At 32.8% G+C, this 19,480-nt stretch overlaps 1 protein-coding gene across 1 annotated transcript; it reads right to left on the bottom strand.

Moving 5' to 3' along the window:
* Positions 1 to 6,236: 6,236 nt before the first annotated feature.
* On the bottom strand, positions 6,237 to 7,172 carry OR8I2 (olfactory receptor family 8 subfamily I member 2). The gene has a single exon (XM_019036088.4). The coding sequence runs from the start codon at positions 7,170 to 7,172 to the stop codon at positions 6,237 to 6,239; it is 936 nt and encodes a 311-aa protein (XP_018891633.3).
* Between the last annotated feature and the right edge of the window lie 12,308 nt (positions 7,173 to 19,480).

Genomic DNA, 19,480 nt, shown 5'->3' with positions numbered 1-19,480 from the left:
AGAGGTCTCCCTATGTTGTCCAGGCTTGTCTTGAATTCCTGGGTTCAAGGTATCTCCTGTCTAGGCCTCCCTAAGTGCTGGGATAATAGGTGTGAGCCACAGTGCCTGGCCTTTATATTTTAAACTATGTTTCTTATCTTCTTCTATTCTCTCTATCTCTCTCTCTCTTCTGGAATATGTTTATTATTATTTTTTTAATCTTTGGCTCAGTTAAAAAAATTACTTTTCTGATATATTTTGTTCAAATACTTATTAGTTTGTTTATTCGTTAGTTATTTTAGTTATTCTTATTTTAACATTGTTTTTCCCCTACTTTATCAGGTTGGGTTCATTATTTTTTTCTCTACCACCTAGTAAAAGTATTTTCTTATGGTTACCTGTTTAATATTATCAGAATTTAATATTTGCATTATCCATCCTGGTGTCACTCTTCACTTATATACATAGTGATCTGAATTATTCCTATTGTGGCATATTATATAAATAGTTTAAAGTTAAATGTTTCATTTCTTATTTGACTAAGATTAACCTCAGCTATGCTTAGTTATTAAGTTATTAAAATCATAGTAAATTTATGAGTCTAATTTTTTAAAATTTTGAGTTTAAATTATTTTTACTATTTATTTATTTATTTATTTATTTATTTATTTATTTATTTATTTGGAGTCTTGCTCTGTTGCGCAGGCTGAAGTACAGTGACACAATCTTGACTCACTGCAGCCTCTGCCTCCTAAGTTCAAACAATACTCTTGCCTCAGCCTCCCGACTAGCTGGGACTACAGGCACACCCACCACACCAGACTAATTTTTGTATTTTTTTAGTAGAGATGAGGTTTCACCATGTTGGCCAGGCTGGTCTTGAACTCCTGACTTCAACTGATCTTCCTGCCTCACCCTCCCAGAGTGCTGGGATTACAGGTGTGAGCCCCTGCATCCAGCCAATGTATATTTTTTACTGCATTGCTTTGTGGTTATGACTGCTTTAAGTTAACCTTTCTAAATATATAAATTACTTTTAATCAGCTGCTATAAATTACTCACAGATTCTGGGAAAGAAAGATTCAAATGTTGATATGCAAGTCTGGTCTTTTCTATTAGAGTATTTGTAGATTATAGATTCTCAGCAGGGGGAAACAGAAATAAATACAAAGGTCAGTGATAACAACATATTAGAAGGTAACATGTACTATAAATGAAATAAAGGAAATGTAAAACAGCATAAAAGATGGGAGGGGTGTTCAGAAACAGGGGCATGAGGAAGCAACCAAAATGGAGGACAAGGTGTATCTCAGTGAAAAGATGACAGGTGAGCAAAGACTTGAAGGAGGGAAGAGTTAGTCATGTAGGTACAGGGTGGGAATGTGTTCCACACGGATGGATCACTAGGGCGAAGGACCTGTGAAAAGGATGGACCGGGTAGTTGAAGGAATGACAAGCAGTACTATGAGGTAAGAGTGCTGTGAAGAAAAAGTGGAGATAGCGCATGGAGACTTTTGAGCTTTCTTTCTTAAAAAATAATTTTCAGAAAAGGCTGCAATGATAGGGCCATATTGAAATAAGTGAAACAGAGAGCCATAAAAATACCCAGAGACTGTGAATTTCAGGCAAGTGGAAGAGTAAAAGCAATGTTCTATAAAATTAGTTACTTTGTCCTAATGTTTTGTATCACTTTATTTTAGTAAAAATTGCGTAAGCAAAATAATATACTGAGTTCTGAACAATCTTGGACTTTTTAGAGGCATTCATTACCATGAATAAATATAAAAGTTATATAGTTCTCTAATACATTTATATTTCATAATGCTAACATTTCTGTACATTATTTCCTAAACTGTATTTTTCTTTTGTATCTGTTATCTTTAGCTATTAATTTTAGACAGTTTTTCTACCCGTCCTTCTCTTCCCCTATTTTAAAAGGCAAATATCTCTGCAAATTCCAGCCATTCTACACTAGTTATTCCAAGTAACAGACAATAACTTTGAATTCATTTTAAATGGACCTTTAATCTTAATATACAGCTATGAGAGGGAGTCAGAATCTCTATGATATCAAAAATCAATTTTATTGAATTTAGTTTATTTTCATTGACTAATTTGTTTCTTCAGAATTTTTTGAAATACTTCTTGAAATGAAACAAGTTTTAAAAAGAATTTTTAAAAACTTTTGATACAAAAATTTATCTTAAAGTTAGTGAAATAGAACACAAACTCAAGGAATACAAATGGTAGACAGGAACATTACAAGGGCACCACTGATTAAACAGACAGAACCAAAACTATGTATTTTTATTTTGAAGCCTTATACATCAAACATATTTTAAATTGAGTGTTTTTGTTCAGCATATTCAAAAAGGAAAGAGATATCTGGACTATTGCACAGAGTAGGATACTGCCAGGGACTTAGTTTCAAAGACTGCAGTTAATCTTCTGATGTGGGAAAGATCAAGAGTGCTGGAAGAGTGAGGCACAAGGAATGACTGGAGAAAAGGCAAGGTTTATCCTGGAAAGACTTGCATTGCAGGATCTAGAGGGAAGGTGCACACAGAGCAACTAGAGAGAATGATGGAAGATATTAATATACTAGGGGAAATTGTGAGAAGCATATTGAGAAGAGTATGTATGGACATTTAGGCACAATTTTGGGTAAATGAAATATGTTGTTATGTGTTTAGATGAGCAAAAAAAAGTGGGGTACGATTTTGCTCCTAGAAACAGATTAGCAATAAAAATGTTAATAACTTTCAAAGATAAATTTGATACATAATTTTATTAATACTAAGTAAATAAGAATATTTGAAATTATCTATAGAAAAATATAAATTCAGTACAATTAAAAGTAAAAATGCATACACTAGACTCAGGGTAAACATAATAAAGTGTAAAAGTCATGATGTTTTATACACTTATAAAAATGATCATTTTATTTAGAATGTATGAATGTGTAGTGGTAAAGTGAATTTCCATTTCCCTCTGAAGTTTCAAGTCGGCTGTAATGAACTGACAATAGATAAAAGGAGAAAAGGCATGCACATCTATTAATCTGCATAAGAACAAGAGCCACTCAAAATATGAGATTCAGAGAAGTCTTAGATGATCCAGGCACAGGTGGCATCTGTATTCTATACGATTGTCATTCCCATGCTGAATCCACTCATCTACAGTGTGAGGAACAAAGATGTGAAAAATGCTCTTCTGAGAGTCATAAATAGAAAACTTTTTCCATGACAAATTTATGTATGTTACAATTAAAACAAATGTGGATGACTTCAGGAATTCAATTATGCCAACAACTAGGAAAATAGTAGAGTAACCTCAAAAAGCATAACACAAACTAAATGAGAACTTAGAGTCTTGAAGTTTGTGAATTGAATTATTATTTCATTTGTTTGAATGGACCACTAACTCACTGTATTTGGAGGTCAATTCGGCATATAAATTATTCAGACATAGACATGTACAAGGAAATAAGAGGCACCTGAACATGCATATATAAGCATGCAGTCACACCGAAACATGTTTAAAATTATTACATTAAGAACATGCAATTTTTGTCATTCTGTGCCCAGCTTATATCACATAACTGGATTGTTTGTATTAGACTGTTGCAAAAGTAATTGTGGTTTTTTGTCATTTAAAAAAAACAGCAAAAACCGCAATTACTTTGCACCAACATAATAACTCAATGGATATGATTGAGGCCTAAATACCCTTTTCACAGGGGAGAAATGAATGAACCCAAAGCATAGACTGTTTATAAATGATTCTAGTAGGAAACTGAATGGAACCAGCAATTTAAGGGAAGGGACAGAACATTGTTGTGAACAAATGCCATCTATTATGCTGATAAAATCTCTTACATAATCTCTTGGAGATCCCTTCAGAAGAATAGATGAACCCTATGTGTGAGTATGGTGACAACGTATAGTCTCTTCTCTTCTTCAGTGGTTAATCTTTCCTAGTTAATTAATGAGATACTAGAGAAGGCGTTTAAGACAATTACTTTTCTTTTTTTTGTTGTTTATTCATTTGCTTTATTTTTTTAATTATTATTATACTTTAAGTTTTAGGGTACATGTGCACAATGTGCAGGTTAGTTACATATGTATACATGTTTCAGAAGATGTTTCCTCAGTCAGGTAAGAAAATTTCAGAGCATGTCCTTCCCTGTGCTTTCTGGGAGGGAAACAGAGAAGTTTAACAAGTCTTTGGCTCCAAGGCAGCTTCTAAGGCCTTGCAATTTCTTATTTCAAAGTGATCAGTATGCCAAAGCATCATTCTTTGCGATATCATTTTCTAAGCCCCAACCATGTGCACACCCAGGTCCATTCACATGAGCTATCCTCAGCCACTACCAAGACTGAAGACTGATATTCTCTTTACAGAAGTAGGTTTGTGACATATGGAGAGATGAGAATTCCTAATCAGTTGTCTTCTATTATTTAAATTCATATATACGGCATACAGCTTTGTATAATACTTAGTTCCATATTCTAGCCATTCTGAAAAAAAAGTCATTTGGGAAGAAATATATCTGTAAATCACTATGCCATATTTAATATATGAATGAGAAATGTTTGAGAAAGAATTCTAAAAATAGAATTTCTAACTAAACTGACATTTGAATAAGATTATGTACAAAACTGCACCAAAGAAATATACAAATATGAGTAAGACAGACACTGTGGCCCTAATGAATTCATCACTGTGCTTCCACACACAAACGAAAACAAAAGAAAATATTTACTTATATACTTCGTATTGATACATTTGCTAGTTGCTATGAAGTGCACAAATAAGAAAAGGCAAACTTTTCTCTCAAAGAGCTTACAATCTTGCTGGAGAGTAATATTATAAGCACGTACATTTTCTTTTAAAAGAGCCTCATCAAATTAATCTTCCATTCCTTTCAACATACATTTTAAATATGATAGCCCAACTCTGATAATTATTCATTCATTCATAGACATGAAAGGCAGTACTGATAAAACTTTTTCAATGGTTACCTTCTAGCAACACCTGGGAGAGTTCGTTAAATCAGGTTTAAGTCTCTTTGCAAGAAAAGCACCATCTCTCCACCCCACACACACGAACACATACACACACATTTTCTTCCTTTAATACTGTAGATTTAACAATGTCTTTTTGTTTGATTTGGTGATGCAAGAATCTGTGTAAATCCAAAATGATCTAGGGATTATGCCTCAGCTAGTGAGACATTCTATGAGAAAATAAACTCTGCTGTTTTTATTAGAAAAAAATGCCATAAACTGATCACTTTTCTATGTAAAAAAAAATCGTGTTCATACATACATGATCAAGAACTTAACCGTTAGGGGCAAATGACTCCATATAATCAAGAGATTTCTCCATACTGCCTGGGTCTGTTGTTCCATTAGTGTTTGCACTGAAATTACTTCTCGTTTATTTTTCCCTGTGGCTAACATTGCTTTTTTATTTTTGTTTGTTTCTTTAGTTCTGGACTCTTTGCTTTCGGGTGATCAGTATTTTATATTTTTTGTACAATTTAACTGTTCTTATCTCTTAATCTTCCAATTTCTTATTCTCAATTTACTAGTAGCTGAGAAAACAGTGTAAGATTATACTGTCAATTTAATTTTTTTTTTTTACTTTTTAAGGTTTTTTTATTTTTAATGTTTGTGGGTACATAGTAGATGTCTATATTTATTGAGTACATGAGATATTTTGAAACAGACGTGCAATGTGAAATAAGCACATAATGGAGAATGGGTTATCCTTGTTATCAAGCATTTATCCATCGAGTTATTATGTTGGTGCAAAGTAATTGATGTTTTTGCTGTTTTCTTTTTTAATGACAAAAAACCACAATTACTTTTGCAACAATCTAATACAAACAATCCAGTTATGTAATATAAGCTGGGCACAGAATGACAAAAATTGCATGTTCTTAATGTAATAATTTTAAACATGTTTCGGTGTGATGGCATGCTTATATATGCATGTTCAGGTGCCTCTTATTTCCTTGTACATGTCTATGTCTGAATAATTTATATACAGAATTGACCTCTAAATACAGTGAGTTAGTGGTCCATATAAACAAATTAAATAATAATTCAATTCACAAACTTCAAGACTCTAGGTTCTCATTTAGTTTGTGTTATGCTTTTTGAGGTTACTCTACTATTTTCCCAGTTGTTGGCGTAACTGAATTCCTGAAGCCATCCACATTTGTTTTAATTGTAACATACATAAATTTGTCATGGAAAAAGTTTTCTATGTATGACTCTCAGAAGAGCATTTTTCACATCTTTGTTCCTCAGACTGTAGATGAGTGGATTCAGCATGGGAATGACAATCGTATAGAATACAGATGCCACCTGCGCCTGGGTCAGCGATGATGTGTTATCAGGTTGCAAATAGGTGAAAATCAGAGACCCGTAAAAGATAGTTACACCCATGAGGTGGGATGCGCAGGTGGAGAAGGCCTTCTGCCTATCTGCTGCTGACTGGATCCTCAGGATGGCTGAGATGATGGTGACATAAGTGACTGTGATGATAAGGAGAGAGCTAAGAAGAGTGAATCCAGCTAAGACAAAGCTCACCATTTCTGTGCAGAATGTATCTACACAGGAGAGTGCTAAAAGAGCTGTGGTGTCACAAAAAAAATGATTGATGCTGGAATCACAGAACGCCAAACTGCTTATCACCCAGGCAGATATCAGCAAGTTTGTGAAGCCTATCACATATGGCATTACTCCCAGCCAGTTGGACACTTTTTGGGACATGACTACTGAATACAGTAAGGGATTGCAGATTGCTACGTAGCGATCGTAGGCCATTGATCCCAGAAGGAAACACTCACAACACACCAATCCAACAAAAAAGTACATTTGAACAAAGCAGCCAACAAAGGAGATGGATCTCCGATTGGATTGGAAATTCACCAATGCCTTAGGTGTTACAGTAGAGGAGTAAAATACGTCAATAAATGCTAAATTGCTCAGGAAAAAGTACATAGGGGTATGAAGCTGAGAATCCATTCTAATTAACGTGATCAGTCTCAGGTTTCCCAAAACAGTGAATAGATAAATGAAGAGAAACATCAAGAAAAGACTGACTTGTAATTCAGGGTGATTTGCAAATCCAGAGAGGATGAAGACAGTAGTAACCTCAGTGAAATTGTTGCCAGCCATTTATATCAACTCAGGCCTTTGACTTACCTGCTGAATAACAATAAGGAAAGTTAGAGAAGGATTCAAATCTAAAGGCCCTATAATCAAATTTGACTCAGACTCCAACCATGAAAATTTTACAAATGGAAAGTAAAATTTAATGACTTGAAATTAGCTAGAGATTTATGGATAATTTTTATTTTTTATAAAACTGAAAACTTACAGACATTAATACAGAAAAAAACTCAAGTTCACGATTGTGTAGACTAAAAAATACATGTCTGGAAAGATGTGTAGAAATTCCTCCTAAGATGTACCATTCTCTACCCCTGTCTGTCATTGGGTCTGGCAATTTATCTAATGAAATCAATTGTATCTAACAAATATAGCAAATTATCAAATGAAATTAATTGTATCTAATGAATATAGCAACTTATCTAATGAAATTAATCTGTATCTAATAAATATAGCAAGTTATCTAACAAAATGAATTGTATCTAATGAATAGAGCAGTTTATCTAATAAAAAATTCAGTGAGATAAGACCAAATGAGGGCCTTCATCTATAACATAGTTTAAATTCTTTCATGTATGTTTGTTCATACAACACGATTGTTTCTGGATATAATGCACCTATTAATCTATGACATCAGGTGCTAGCCAATTCATTGCTGAACAGCAGTTTTTAAGACAATGATATAAACGTTAAAAACAGTAAAACAAACCTGATTTGTTACATTTAAAAATAAGAATTAAATTATAAGGTGGGCATGCTAGAAACTAAAGAACTTTATTGCCTAATTAACTTAACGTAAATATATGATGAATAAATGCATTTGAAACTAGCCCGCCATGCAAAGTTAAATAATCACCTTTGTTTAGATATTTAGCACTCTCCTTGAGTAACCAAATGGGACTTGATAATAATTATTATCAATAATAATTATATAACATATTATTCTTATTATATATCACATGTACTTAATCATTTAATGTGTTCCATGGTCACAGTGTTCCTATTTATCCATTCATTTACTTGACAAGCATTTATTCAATGAAGGCATTTTGTCTTGCCTGTCATAAAGGGCATTTTTCTTAAAGCCCAATGTAAGATGCAGACATTAAAAAAATAACAAGTTTCCCAATGTGAGAAACATGCAAACTATACTCACAGACAGACAGACACACAAATTTTAGGAAAAAGAAGATGAGAAAATTAGATGTACCTGGGATTCAGTCACCCAGAGGAAACATCCTATGTTTCAGCAATCTTTCACTTATTTTCGGGTTCATTATTTTTGCCTCATCTGCAATGCTAAATATCAAATAACAAAAGTTGTTATTTAGCATAGAGCTCTATTTCCTATATAGTGGACCCTAAATGTTATGATGTTGATGAAAAAATGTTGATGGTTTTGATGATAGTATTGGGTATTGTATATATTACCTTTCATTGATAGGCTAGAAATAAGAGCCAAATTAACTTCTTGTTAACTTGTTTTTTATGCACATTCTTGAGAATTAAAAATTTATATTTTTTGCTCAAGTCTGGATTCCTATTTAGAATTTTTTTTTTCTTAGTGTATTTCTAAAGCAATCCCATGACAAAAGATTTTCTTTTGAAAGCTCCTGTGTTAAGCAGTATTCTTATACCTGCAACTTTTCCTCAAACTCACCTAATAAAAATGTTGTTCAATTAGCATCTTTGATCTCTTGAGATTCATATTTTAATCATACTCCAGGGTGTATTCTTAATTTGCCTAGGGTATATCTCTAATGGAAGAGTTAGGAAATATATATTCCTCATTTTTGTGTTTTTCAGTTAAACGGCAGCAGACACATTGAAAAAATCAATTGATTTCGTTTTAAAAATCATGTTATTTTAATGTTATTGGTAGATATATAGATGTTAAACATGTATGAAACATTAAATTATTATGAAACTAAAGGAGGCATATGATGTTAGGGAATCTCAGATAACCACTGCATTTGTCTGTTTCCCAGATAACCCTCCCATGAAATGGAAGTAAGCTTTCCTACTCACTGATTCAATGCTGTTAACATGTGTTGAAATTATATTACCATCTATGCCAACAAACATGGATGTGTCTACTTTTAACTCAGGCATTCAATTATTTTTAATTGTGCTTAAAGGTATATATGTAGTATCATTGTCTGATAATAAGTATGCCATCTAGGAAAATGAACAAGAAACCTGCGGTACAAATCAAACTCATGTTCTCCATTTAATGCTCAATTTATGAGTAAATACAATATTTCCCACAATTGTATTCACATTATCTCTTGTGTTTGTTGGTTTCAAAGCAGCTTCCTAGCCTACACTACTGTACAGATTCTGGTTTATTAGGTCTGATATTGACCCATAAAATTAAATTTTTCAAAATGCCCCACATTGCATGGCTTATACTTTGACAAACACTAGCTTGGAAGGATCTCACAGACTTGTCTAATGAAATTCTTCTTCTACTGTGATTGTTACATTCTCTTATATCACTTATATTTTAAAAGGGCTTATTTTTTAATTGACAAATAATAGCTGTATATATTTTTGGGAGTACATAGTGATGTTTTAAAATACATAATATACAGTGATCAGATCATATATATCTATCATCTCAAACATTTATCTTTTCTTTTTGTTGGGAATATTCAATATCCTCCTTCTTGCTATTTGAAACTACATAATACATTATTGTTAACTATAGTCATTGTACAGTAGTACAGAACAATAGAACACATTCCTCTTATTTAGCTGAAATTTTGTATCTTTTAATAAATCTGTCCTTAGTGTTACATAATGAAACACAACAGATTCCTTACAGGAAAAAAAATACATATTTTTGTAATGATAGAAACCATCTCTGATATTAGAGATTTTAAAAAAGGGAATCTATTATTGATGTGCCATATCACTTACTGATGCTCAATATTATCAGATATTAGGACAAAATAAATGGTATACAGTAGGCTCCCATTATCTGTGGTTTTACTTTCTGTTGTTTCAGTTACCATTGGTCAATCAGTCTGAAAATATTAAAAGGAAACCTTCAGGAATAGACAATTCATAGGTTTAAATGTGCTTTTCTGAGTATTGTTATAATGGTTCCATTTTATAAGTAGTTATTGTTATTAATCTTTTACTGTGTCTAATTTAAAACTAATCTATATCTCAAGTATGTATGTACAGGAAAAAAAACCAGTATATATCGAGTTGGATACTATCTGAAATTTCAGGTATCCACCGGGGATCGTAGGTTCTTTGAGGATAAGGAGAGACTACAGGAATTTCTTCCCCCACTAAGTGTGCAACTTGAGAAAATAAAACTTTGAAAGAATTGGGTTGTACACCTGCAATGTCAATGTTTCATCTACCCTCTTACTTATTTGTTCAACACAAATTGATTAAGCAGCTGTTAGATGGCAGGCACTATGCTTTGTGTGAAACATGAAAATAATATCATTTCTCCTTTCACACTACCTAGTGTTAATTGCCTCTTTCAAGATTCAAATTTTGTCTCAGCTATTTAATGTTCTGATATTTGGTGAACTAATATGTATAGTGGTCACAAATACACAGTTGATATAGGGGCTATTGTTGTCCATATTACAAGATAAATAGACATTTAATAACTACTTGATCAATTGAATTTACATTTTTTCTATACATCTATTTTGGTTTCTGTCAATCAACTCTTTTTAACTTTTTTATTAAATAACTTTAGACCAACAGATTTTCTATAAACACTTCTTCTAGCTTTACTAATGTTAAAATTAATCACAGTATGAATATTAATACTTAAGAAATTTATATTGATAATATTAGCTGAACTACAGATTTAATAATTTTACTAAATTTTCCACTAAAGTCCTGTTTTCCTCTTCCAGGATCCAATCCAGGATGCCATGTTGTGGTTATTGTCCTGCCTGCTTAGGCTATTGGAGTCTGTTCCTGTTCTATAGTCTTCCCTTTTCTTTCGTGACTGTGATAGTTTTTTTAGTACATGTCAAATATTTTACAGGATATTCTTCAATTGAACTTTGCCTGATGTTTTCTCCTGATTAAGTTGAGGTTTTCCATGATTGGGAAGAGTTCCAGAGAGGCAATCTGTAAACCATCCTCCATTTTATCACAGGGCATATGATACTGATAGGTGATATGGTTAGTGATATTAAATTTGATCACTTAAAGTAGTGTGTGCCAGACTTTTTTACTGTAGAATTACAATACTTTCTTTGTACTTATTAAATATTTATTTGGGGAAAGGTAACTCAGACTATGTAAATATTTCATTACTACTTTTTACTATTTATCAATATGTTTGTTGCTTGTAGCAATTATTACTGTGGTATTTTGGTAGAAATTTGTTATTTCCCTTATTCTTTTAATATATTGAAATTATTCATAAAGGTAGAGTTATTACCTCTCCCCTATGTATTTACTTATTCAGTCTTCTATTTAAACCAATATGCACTCATAATTATTTACTCTTTGTGTTATTATTCCATGCTGACATCATTTATTCTGTTGCTTAAAACTAATGGAACCACCATCTAATTGGCTCCTGGACTCTATGCTCTTTGAACATGTCCCTACCTTTTAAAATTCTTTCATCATTATTGTTTTTTTACTCCTTACACTCTACCACACAAACTGTTCCAGGTCATCTTGTATTTTCCTGGACTCAACTCTAAAATTAACCACTTCTCTAAGAATTCTTGCTTTTAAAAGACTATGGCATTTAGAAAAAAAGGATCTGAACAATATTTTACGATTATTACTTGTGTATTTATATTTTCCCTTAATAATAAATCACACATATTTTTAATACTTTTACATTCTCAACATTTTGTAATTATAACTTCAAAAAATGACTTTATGCTATAATGGAAAATGGTTATATTTGGAAATGTCTAAAGAGACATGTAAGCAGTCCAGTGAATTCTTATTAAAAGGACAACGTGTAGAATTACGGAAAGTATTATGACTAAAAACTTTGCTCTGAGATAAAATTGAAGATACATTAAAGGAGAACTAGGTAGGCTGCAATGGAAGACATTAGGAGGCTCTCAACAGTTAAGATTAGCGAACATTGGAGCCTGAGCTGAAATGGCAACAATGATAATTAATAAAGAAAAATAAACTTATCCGGAGGGTTTCCGAGATACAGAATTACCAAGACCTATTCGAATAAGTATTTGAAGAAAATAAAAGAGATATGGGGCTGGGTGTGGTGGTTCATGCCTGTAATACCAGCACTTTGGGAGGCCAAAGCATGCTAATCGTGAGGTCAAGAGATTGACACCATCCTGGCCAACATGGTGAAACCCCATCTCTACTAAAATACAAAAAAAAGAAAAAAAAAAAAAAGAAAAAATAGTAGCCGAGCATGGTGGCACATGACTGTAGTCCAAGCTACTCGGGAGGCTGAAGCAGGAGAATCACTTGAACCCGGAAGGCAGAGACAATGGTGAGCCTCAATCCTGCCATTGCACTCCAGCCTGGCGACTGAGCGATACTCCACCTCAAAAAAAAAAAAAAAAAAAAGAAAGGAGATTCCAGATCTGTGCTCACTTGCCAGATATTTGGCTTGTGTAACTGAGTGAATGCACACATTTTATTCAAACAAAATAATATAAAAATAGAAAATGGGTGCACAGAATGTAGTGATACTAGTTTTAGAACATTGGGATTGAGGAAGTTGAAAGGCATTCAGAAAAATAACTATTTGTCTTGAATGAGATGTAAAATACTCAGAGGTCCAATAAATGTGAGTATCTCTACTCAGATTTTCTTAGTTATGTTTGTTAGCTTGTGGAACAAATTGCCGTTTCACGGTATGTACAGAAAAATGCAAAATGCAAAATGGACTGAAGTTCAGAATGCTTAGTAAGTCATGAGATCTAATGAAAAAAACATATATTCTGTCCAATACTTGGTTTTGTCATCAGAAGAACAGATTAGAAGTTTCCCTTCAATTCTTAATTTTTCCGATTTTAAAAAATCACATGAAAACAGTAAAAAGGGCCGTTTTCATTTTTTTCATATTTCTAAGTTAAAGTACATTTGCTAGCCACCAGTAAAATGCCTCATTGTTGGGATGGCCTTCAGAAACCAACACACATAACCATCCATCTGATATTCAAACCTCTCCCTACAAAGAAGTATCACCAATTGTTCACTTTAGCTTAAATCTTCCAAGTGATGTTTATCACTGGATCTTGGGGTAGTCTATATTGAGTTAAAATGTGTTTTCACATAGCATGTAAGTAGTTATTATTAAATATACATTCAATTGACTTTGAACTGCATTTGTTCAAAACTTTTTAAATTTTAATAATTGGATTCCTTTGAACCCTATAAAACAAATTTAATCCCTTCTTTTCATGGCCTGTTTTCAATAAGAGAAAATTACAATTTGTTCTCTAACCCTTTCAATTCAATATTCTCCACATGATGTGTTTTTATTATCCTTAATACTTTCCCCTGCAAAGAACTTAAACAATTTGGAACATGTTAAATATACAATATCCACAGTTACACATATTAATTCAAGATTGACTACTAAGGATTAAAGTAGATCATAAACACTTTAATCGTAGCATAGAAACACTTCTTTTCATTTATATGTACATGGATTCTTATATCTATATAAAATATAGACATATAGATATATGAAATCAGCATTGCACTGCTAACAGAGGCTTTTATTAGAAACCAAAATTAAACACAAATTTTTAGATTGACTATGGATCTAAAGAGAGAAACCACATTCACTCACATGTTGTAAAGTTAAACTGTTTTAAGCTGTTTTAATGCATAAAATTCATGTCAGAAACATGGTCATCACAATGTACAAATGCAAATAAAGCAAACTATAGAGACATATTTGCTTGAATGGGGTTATTTAGTGATTGTTGGAGAAATTATCCACAATCTAAGCTCTTGCTAGACCTGATAAATTAATTTTTGTTGCCTTTTAATATTACAAGCTAAAGCTATTGGGAAAACTTTCCTAACAATTGATAGTTTGAGTAACAAATATTCAAAGACTTCTAGGTTTCTTGTAGTTTTAATGGTGTTTCTAAATAATACCCCTCTGTGTAAGTTTATAGTATTTCAGAAAGTCTATCCCCTTGAATTTCATCTCCTATTATTTAATTTAATATGCTTCTCTTTTCACGATTTTGGTCCAATGAGCATAATCTCAAATCCATTACTGAGTAAAAACACAGAGAAACCTTACTTTCTCAATTGTTTTTCATGAAGTTAGTATATAACTTGTGGAAAGAAGATCATGATCAATTATTGTATTTTCGTTAATTTTCACATTGTTGGTTTTATCTCTTTTTCTTTTTTGAAGATTTTATTATACAATATATTCATTATTTCTGTTTAGTTATAATAACTAAACTTTTAAATAAATACAATAATTGAATTGCTGAAGTAATTAGATTCTATACAAATTTTTGGAAAATAATTAGGCAAAATATCAAAACAGAAATGTTTATATATGTTTTACCAAAAACATGCCATTATTTGCAATCTATGAAGATGAAAATAATTCAAAAAGTGGAGCACTGTATTATTATGTTGTAAACTACATTGTTAAATGTAAAAGCCTCAAGTATATAAGACCGAGAGAGATATACTTTGGTAGACTTAATGTCGATTTAAATTTTGGTATGTGATTATGAGATATCTTTCAGAAAGCTGCTTTTTATGTCCTAGGGACTCCCTTATTAGGCAATATTTTTGCTTTCGAAAACTTGGTTATAATAATGAAGGTAATTACTTATTTTTTGGCAAATGCATATGCTGTTATCAAAATACTTGACAATGAGATTCTTCTGAAAGAAATTATGAGCTGTATAGAAACAATGAAGTAAAAAATGCTTTAACACATTTAATTATAAATTTCTGTAACTTTCACTGTCAAGCAGTAATAAACAAATTCATAGACTTTTATAGATTTTAACAGATAAGATTTATTGCTATGAACTCTGTTTGATAGATATAAACATGCCTTTAAAACCCAAAACTATTATTCACTACATATTGCAATAATATCATTTAACAAACAGCATGCTTACATTCTTAACGATTATGAGAATAACAATGCTGCTGGACTGAGATTTGATGGATGGCCAAGTGATCAGAACCATAAACACCATCTGGAATGACAGATGAACATAGGCCATGTGGGATTCAAAGAGCCATTTTGTTAAATGTGTAACTTTTAGCATTTTCAAATGGTTGTACTCTTTTACGGAAGTTCCCTGAAGGCTGATTTTTGGTGAATTACGATATTCTCTAATATAACAGAATAGCTTTACATTGTTGTTTTGGTTTCTCTGTTAACTGGCAGAATTGGAGTCACCCTAAAGAGAAACCATCTGTGACTGCAGAATTACTTTTTAAAATAAAATATGCAAATTTTCACAATTCTAGAAAAAGATGGCACATAAAATACAGGCAGGAAATTTAAAGGCCTTTTGTTAATGTAAATGAGGAGGAGGTCTGTGTATAAGTATATAAGTATAGGCATATTTGAATTCTGGCTCTCAAATATTCATGTTGTCTGATCGTGGGTGAGTTTTTATCCCATTGATGCTTGGTTTCAAGTTCTTGTTTCAGAAGAATCTCAAAATCTGCAAAATGGCTCAGCTCTTGGACGTCACTAAGAAGAAGGAGAAGTCAGTACACTTCCTTTAACCAATATTCCTTGAGAGATGTGTGTGTGTGTGTGAGAATGTGTGTGTGTGCCTGTGTGTCTGCTACATGTCTCTGTGACTGTGCAGCTACTGGTTCTTCTATATTTTTTACGAAACTGAAGATTGTATTTTATAGTTAACCAATACACAGAAAATGGGTGACAGTTTATTGCATAGGAAGTTAGATTTTCAGAATCACAATTTGGGATTTGAAAGGATTCAAATTATACCAAAGTGGCATAAAAATGTTTTTATCTGAAGACATTTGAGATTCAACAAATGCAGAAAGAAGCTTTATCAGTGCTTTTCTTATACTAAAGGCAGAGACTTCTGAGACTGAAACCTCCATAAATTGCCTCTAGCGGGAGGATTTTCTGCCTGGAAGAAGAAAGGGAACACAGGAATCTGCATAAAACGAACACTATCGGAAACTTTGTCTCCTATTTGTTCTGCTAAAAGTTCATTTGTTCTTCCCATAAAAGGCTTTCTCGGCCTTTGCTTTCATGTGGCAAATTAAGTATATAAACCCTGGTCTCTAATTATTGAGCCAATTCTTTTGTGTGCCCCCATATGTGTATGAGTAAACCTTCTTCTATTGTTAATCATTCCTTTGTCATTTTAATTAATGGGCCTTCTAACTAATAAACCTAAAAGTGTAAAAGAAATGTTTCCCAGATATATGTGTGTGTATGTGTATGTGCTCACATGTGTGCATGTATGTTTCTGAAGGCTAATAACAAATGCATTTTTGCACATACACTGCTTTGAAAATAGCTTTCTGCCTCCACCCCAAAAGTCCCACATATATTTAACAATGTACTTACTGCAGCACCGATAAATAGTCTTAAATGTTTCTGGCTGAAAATTCATGTTCACTGAGGAAGTATTTTTCTCTTAATAATTATTTTTATGGCTTCTTTGACTTCTCTGTTTCTCACGCTATATATTAGAAGATTTAGTATTGGCAACAAAAGTGTGTACACCACAGACAGAATTTTGGGTCTATCCTGTGAGCAGCTAGGGCTGGCTCCCATATAAGTAAATATCACTGTTCCGTAGAAGAGAGTCACTACCATTAGGTGGGAGGCACATGTGGATATGGCTTTATTTCTGCCCCTGGTGGAATGTATCTTCAGGACAGTGAGTAGGATTCCCAGATAGGAACTAACCACTATCAAAAAGGTAGTCACTGATGTTGCTCCAGAAAGGACAGTAAATAAAATCTTACTGTGTTGGGTGTTGGAAGAGCAACGGAATGTCACAGAAATAACGGTTGATAACATTGGACCCACAGAAAGACAAACTGAGTAAGCTACTCAGGTGGGTGAGGGAGTTTACAGAGCCCAGCAGGTAAGAAACAGTCACCAAGTAGATGCAGAAAGTAGGAGTCATGAGACCTTTGTAGTGAAGTGGGTGGCAAACAGCGAGATACCGATCACATGCCATGGCAGCCAGGAGGAAGCATTCAGTAGTCAGGAACAAGCTGACAAAGGAATACTGAAGGAGGCAACCGTGATAAGAGATGACTTTCTGTCCTGCCATGTAATTCACCAACATTTTAGAAATCAAGACTGAAGAATAGCAGAAATCCAAGAAAGCCAACTGGCTAAGGAAAAAGTACATGGGTGAATGGAGTTGGGCACTAGCCAGAATTATTATGATAATCCAAAAGTTGCCCAAGACAGTAATGAGATAGATTAATAGAAAGAGCACAGAAAGGACAACATTCATTTCAGGGTTATCAGTCAACCCCAGGAAGATGAATTCAGTTATCACAGTGACATTTCTGTCAGCCATTTATATGGCTGCCCTATGGGGGATCTGCAGGGAACAATAGGAAAAATAACCACACAGTACAGCTTGAATAAATAAATTGCAGCAATTAACTTCTTTAGAAAATACATGGTTTCAATTATAAATAATAATTATCCATGGTAAACTTGAATTTTGCATGCAAAAGTTAGCCTGATACAGACTTTTGTTGGATCTTACTAAGGAATATAAATGAACATTACACACCACATAAGAACCTGTGGAGAAATTAGAGTTTCCCTGCAGAGCTCTAATAGGAATATTTGTTTAACAGAGAGAGTTTAGGAGATGGATTCTGGGTAACAATATATTCCAGACTCCATAATACAAGGCAAGGACCTCATCTGTTAATGAATAAAATTATTTAGCAAAGAAAAACAACAAAAGCCCAAACATCCTCAGTATTTACCAGGTGGATTTTTTTATACATCTGGCAAAATTACTTTCTATGATATTTAGACAGCTAGTACACATGACACATACATTAAACAATAACACAAAAGAATGCATATATGTGTATGTTTTTATATGTGTGGATATTTGAATACATGTACATACATATAATCTCATCTAATAAGACATATAGGTTATCTATGAAAAAAGTCAGAATCTGGGTGTCTGGAATATAGAATTTAAAAAAACAAACATTTTCTATCATAATAAAATTGTTTATTTTTAAAAACGTATTTACACCAGGAAGTCATCTTCTCCAACTCTAAGTGATATTCATCATTCCACCCTCTGACTTCCTATAGCATTTATTATCCAACAGCTTGGATTTGTCTATACCTGACATTTTCATAATTTTTTTTCATTATTTATTGAGTCATGAAAGCTTTTTGAAATGTTTTAATCTCTGCAGTCAAAGTTTCACATTATATTTCAGGGACAGAGCATGTGTATTCTGCACATTAAATCACATATGGGTCTTTTTATTTAGAAAAAGTTTATTAATGTATTTTAGGTTTTATCATTTAACCCAAAGTACACAAAAAGTAAGTTTCAAGCATCTAATATATTTGGAAAACACTGGGCTATATATGTTTAAGGAAAATTGTCTTTACTGTACAAGTTTTAGGAGTACTTATACTACTGTGGTTGAGAGTTTTCAAAAAGAAACAGAAACATTTTTTATATTAATTTGACAATGGCATCTATATTCACAGAACATTTATGAGGATGATAATTCACAATCCACAATCCAAAATTATTTGGGAATAATGTTTCACTAATATTGAATAAAGAGTGATAAAGACATGGGCTTCAATTTCTACCTTGTACTACGAGTGTGAGGTAAAGTAAGCTATTTAATAACAATTCAAATACTGCTAACAGGCTCCAAGATAGCTTTGATTATGTCTATGTTACTGAAATTGCAAAAAGTTAAAAAGAATGACTAGTCACTTTTTACCAGAGAAACTTGTAATTTCATGCCAAACTATTGGATTCATCTATAAATCTTCCCTTAGATCTAATTGTGAGAATTAAATAAGAAAATAAGTGAAAACTTGTAGACATGGAATAATAGACATTGGAGACTCAGAAGGGTGGGAGGAGAGAGGGAAATGAGGGATGAGAAATCAATTAATGGCTAAAATGTACATTATTGGGGTAATGGTTACAATACAAGCCCAGACTTCACCATGACACCATGTATCCATGGAACAAAGCTGCACTTGAACTCCTTAAATTTGTACTAATAAAAGAAAGAAAATACGTAAAAACTGTCTGGCATGCCATAGGAGCTCTCTGAATGTCTGTTGCCTATTCAAAGTAAAATGAGGA

Source organism: Gorilla gorilla, chromosome 9 (assembly GCF_029281585.2).
Source record: "Gorilla gorilla gorilla isolate KB3781 chromosome 9, NHGRI_mGorGor1-v2.1_pri, whole genome shotgun sequence".
Classification (NCBI taxonomy): domain Eukaryota; kingdom Metazoa; phylum Chordata; class Mammalia; order Primates; family Hominidae; genus Gorilla; species Gorilla gorilla.
This window is presented reverse-complemented; position numbering and strand designations above follow the sequence as displayed.

Excerpts from the sequence above, each read along its gene's own strand:
- OR8I2 (XM_019036088.4), bottom strand. The coding sequence starts at position 7,172 with ATGGCTGGCAACAATTTCACTGAGGTTACTACTGTCTTCATCCTCTCT.